The sequence below is a fragment of the Carassius gibelio genome, chromosome B8 (genome assembly GCF_023724105.1).
Source record: "Carassius gibelio isolate Cgi1373 ecotype wild population from Czech Republic chromosome B8, carGib1.2-hapl.c, whole genome shotgun sequence".
Taxonomy (NCBI): domain Eukaryota; kingdom Metazoa; phylum Chordata; class Actinopteri; order Cypriniformes; family Cyprinidae; genus Carassius; species Carassius gibelio.
This window is the reverse complement of record NC_068403.1, coordinates 12,601,814-12,605,662: the sequence shown is the minus strand read 5'-3', so window position 1 is coordinate 12,605,662 and position 3,849 is coordinate 12,601,814. Positions and strand designations below refer to the sequence as shown.

Sequence of the window (3,849 nt, the reverse complement as noted above, 5' to 3'; positions counted from 1 at the left end):
ACTGTTGTGAGAAATGTTCATGAAACCTGTTTGAAAACAGTCATTCATTTCGGCACACTTCAGCTTTAACAGATAATGACTTCAGTTTTAGGGTCTTACAGAAATGAACAGTTGCAGGGCGCTGTGCATAACTTCGATGTATTGGAATTCTAACACACAGCCCAGCTCAGAAACCAGAGCAGGACTTTCCATATGCTGCCATCTAGTGGTTGGGAGGTTTCCATTCTCACAGCCTGGACCATTGTCTTTCCACCATGAATGGTAAGATGAAAGTCCCAATGACAGGTAATTGCTGTCCTGCAAGACCACAGCATTCTGAATTTGTAAACATTCATGGCTTTGTAAACATGATCTGTACTGTCAATTTAAAATGTTGTTTAATTCTGTTCATCTGTGGTTTGCAAGATTATAACAAAGTTATGATATCATTTCATACCAATAACAGGAATGAATGTGAACTTGGTCTAGCACTAGACTGACATAATGAGTAATGGGGCTCTTTACCTTTGAAAGCCCTCCAAGGTCAAGATAAAGGCAACAGATAAAGATATTCCAAGTCACCCAAAACACGCTCCAGACTATATACTAAAGGAAAATGAAAGAACATAATAGACATCAGAGTTTGTAAAAATTCAGTCGGAACCACATCTAACTTCATTAAACAAAAATCCATATCTGCTAACAACCAAATTACTGTATTAGATTATATGCTACCATGAAAAAGTTTTGGATGGATGATGTATCTCCTAAGCTCACCAGTGCTGCATTTATTTGATCTAAAATACAATATTACAGAAATACTGTATACAAATATACACAAACAGTTGTGAAATTTTATGACAATTGAAAATATCTGAATTTTGCTTTCTATGTATTTTAAAATGTAATTTATTTCTGTGATGGCAAAGCAGAATTTTCTTCAGTGTCACATGATCCTTCAGAAATCATGCTGATTTTATGCTCAGGAAAAATTGATTATTATCATTTTTTAAAACAGTTGTGCTGATTTATATTTTTCTTAAAACTGTGATATATTTTTCTCAGATAAAGAAATCAAAACACATAATAATATTAATCAATGGAAATGTATTATTGAATTTAATACATTTGATCATTTAGGTATTTTTGTAATCTTTTTATATTTAGTATCAGTATTTTATAAATAATAAGTATAAATCATTTATTTTTATGAATAATAAATTATGTTACATTGTTGTTTTAATAAAACAAGTTTTATTAAATGCAATATTATTTAGCATACCTATGAATTTCTAAAGTTACAAAAAATGTCATGAGTTAAATACAGTACACACCAAAACTATATAGCGAGGCTTATACTGGACTGTCCCAAACAAGCCCAATATCACCACAATGACGTGCAGGAAGTTGACAAGGATGGGTGCCCACTGGTAACCTAGAAAGTCGAACACCTGTCTCTCCACAGCAGTGATCTAGAAAAAAAAAGACAGAAAGTATGATATGATCAAGATCTCTTTACATTGATAGAGCAGTAAAACCACCAGCTACTTTGCATCTACACAAACAAAAACACCTCACGCTGCCCCAAACACAATAATGATGGAGACCCCATCTCTCTTTCCAAGAGACACACAATCAAACCCCCACTTCTGTTTTTTCCACATGCTGGCTTTTTACTCAGGGTTGCCAGGGTAACAGAGCCAATGGGGTACAAAGCATGTGACAGAGAAATAGAGAGTGAGAGGTGGAGAAAGAGAAAAGGAGGGCGGAGAGAGAAAGGGTGAGTGAGAGGAGATGAGGGCTCTCTTTGGAGGTCAGAGGCTCAGGGAGAGGAGATGTATGATTCAGAGAGAAGGTGCTGGGTGTGGGGGATGCTGCTCCTCTCATAAAGCTTCACTGCAGCAGTCATAAACCCTCTCTCTCCACTAAGCACCCATCCCCCATATCTGTATGCCACAATGCTGCTGTGTACCAGCTGTCCCCAGAGGTTCCACCTCAAATCAACCATTCGTAGCATGTCTTCACCACAGTCCCTCTCTGCTGTGTTCCAGCATGAGGTGCATTGACTTTAACCAGCCAAACATAAAACAATGAGATGAATCGCAGATACAGATGAGCTATCCGCTTTTGGTAACAGACATCTGCATTACAAACTCAGATTATACAATATATATCCATCCTGGTATATCTAATTCATAAACATGAACAGTCTTCAACTCATCTGAAATATTTATTTTAAGGATATATGAAACCACCATTAACACAGCAACAGTGCTGAACCTGTTGATAGTCGACATGACAGATTAATGTCAAGCCAAGATTTATTGGTGCCAAATGTTACACAATATTGGACATGGTATGGCAGGCATGCAGCAGACCTCTCTTTTTCTAATCATTGACAGTGTGAAATGGTAAATTGAATTTGTTAAACCAGTTAAACCATACAGCTATACTTTCTTTTTGAGCCATCCTGAGATCAAATGTACACAACTGTAAAGACTAATAACTGCACGCTTCTGTTCTGCACTGTCTTACTGAATATTCATCATTTATTTAGTAGGGGACTGTATTTAAAAAAAATGGCAAGACTGAGTTAATCCACTGAGATTATAGCCCAAATGTGATCTCATATTAGATTGCTAATATAAAATGCTGATTTAAAAATATATGACTGAATAAGCATCTCCAATTTCTATTTTTTTCATGCACATTTATACAGTCAATAGAAAGGAAAGAAAGAAAAGATAAGGTTAGACCAAAGTTAAAAGCCATACAAAGGTTAAGCAGCAGGGATATAGGTCACTGTCTCTGTTGGTGTTCAGCACAGAAACAAGAGGGTTTCCTCCTGTTGAGAACACAAGTGCAGCTACTGAACTGAGATGATAAAATCCAATATCACTTTGTGAGAGGAGAAAAGGATCTCACACCACTGGAAAACCATGTGCAACCTATATAACATTTCTCCATATTAAAATGCACAGTTGACATTTCTTATGTAGGAAATCTGCAATATAAATAAGTAGCCTAGATTATGTTCTATGAGCAAGTTCTAAATAAATGGATGATGGATATTTAATAAAAATCCTTTGAGATAAATTTTGGTGCAATAGCAGAAAAACAAGTGAGAACTGATACATATGACAGAGAAACATAAATACAGAATATAAATATATAAATATAAAAATGAGAGAAAAGAACAACAAATGTTTACATAAGCAAAGCTATAAATACAATATGTGCAAAAACAAAAAGTAGTTATAAACATAATATAATATACACTAATGTATTATTTGCACTCGCTGCAGTTCTCATTGTACTCTATTACAAAAATGTGGTCTAGTTTTGTGAGTGCTCCTTCACGACAATTCCTTTTAATAATAGTCCAATAACTGTCCAAAAGTCTACGTACAATTCTAGTCTGTTTGCACAAATTATAAATTGAAAAACTAGGGTTTTTGGGTTAAAAACCTTCCTTCTTTCAAACAATGGACTACATAAAAGACTGCGGACTTTAAGACTTGTTGTTCAGATGTTCAGAAACTCGTTTCGAAGTTAATATCACAACGCAAAATGTCATAAAAATTGACAGATTAATAAATGCGATACAAAACTGCAGCGAGTAGACGCTTGTTTTTACTACAATTCTATAACGCACTTACCAGCTGAAGAGCGCAGAAGAACATCAACATACACCTCCCCGAGCAGCAGCCCATCTTCACGATCCGGTATTAACGTAAAACTCAAAATGGTAAATAAAAGAGATTCATTTTGAGGTAGTCTGTTTTTAGCGTTATTTTTCAGTAAACTATGCTATTCTTACAATTTGTGATCATAGGTGTAAATACATAGCAGATAGGGTTAAAAACAATA

The 3,849-nt window shown here is 35.2% G+C and overlaps 1 protein-coding gene across 4 annotated transcripts in view; it reads right to left on the bottom strand.

The window, feature by feature from the left end:
- The window catches only part of nkain5 (sodium/potassium transporting ATPase interacting 5), a 39,716-nt gene extending 35,867 nt beyond the window's left edge, over nt 1-3,849 (bottom strand). The window contains exons 1-4 of one of the 4 annotated variants that reach the window (XM_052562669.1): nt 3,639-3,849; nt 1,314-1,451; nt 505-585; nt 100-297 (exon numbers count right to left, since the gene is read on the bottom strand). In XM_052562669.1, the coding sequence (XP_052418629.1) occupies nt 100-297; nt 505-585; nt 1,314-1,451; nt 3,639-3,692 (471 nt within the window). In that variant the 5' untranslated portion in view covers nt 3,693-3,849. The remainder of the gene's footprint in view (nt 1-99; nt 298-504; nt 586-1,313; nt 1,452-3,638) is intronic. The other 3 variants (XM_052562672.1, XM_052562671.1, XM_052562670.1) reach the window with 3 other exon arrangements.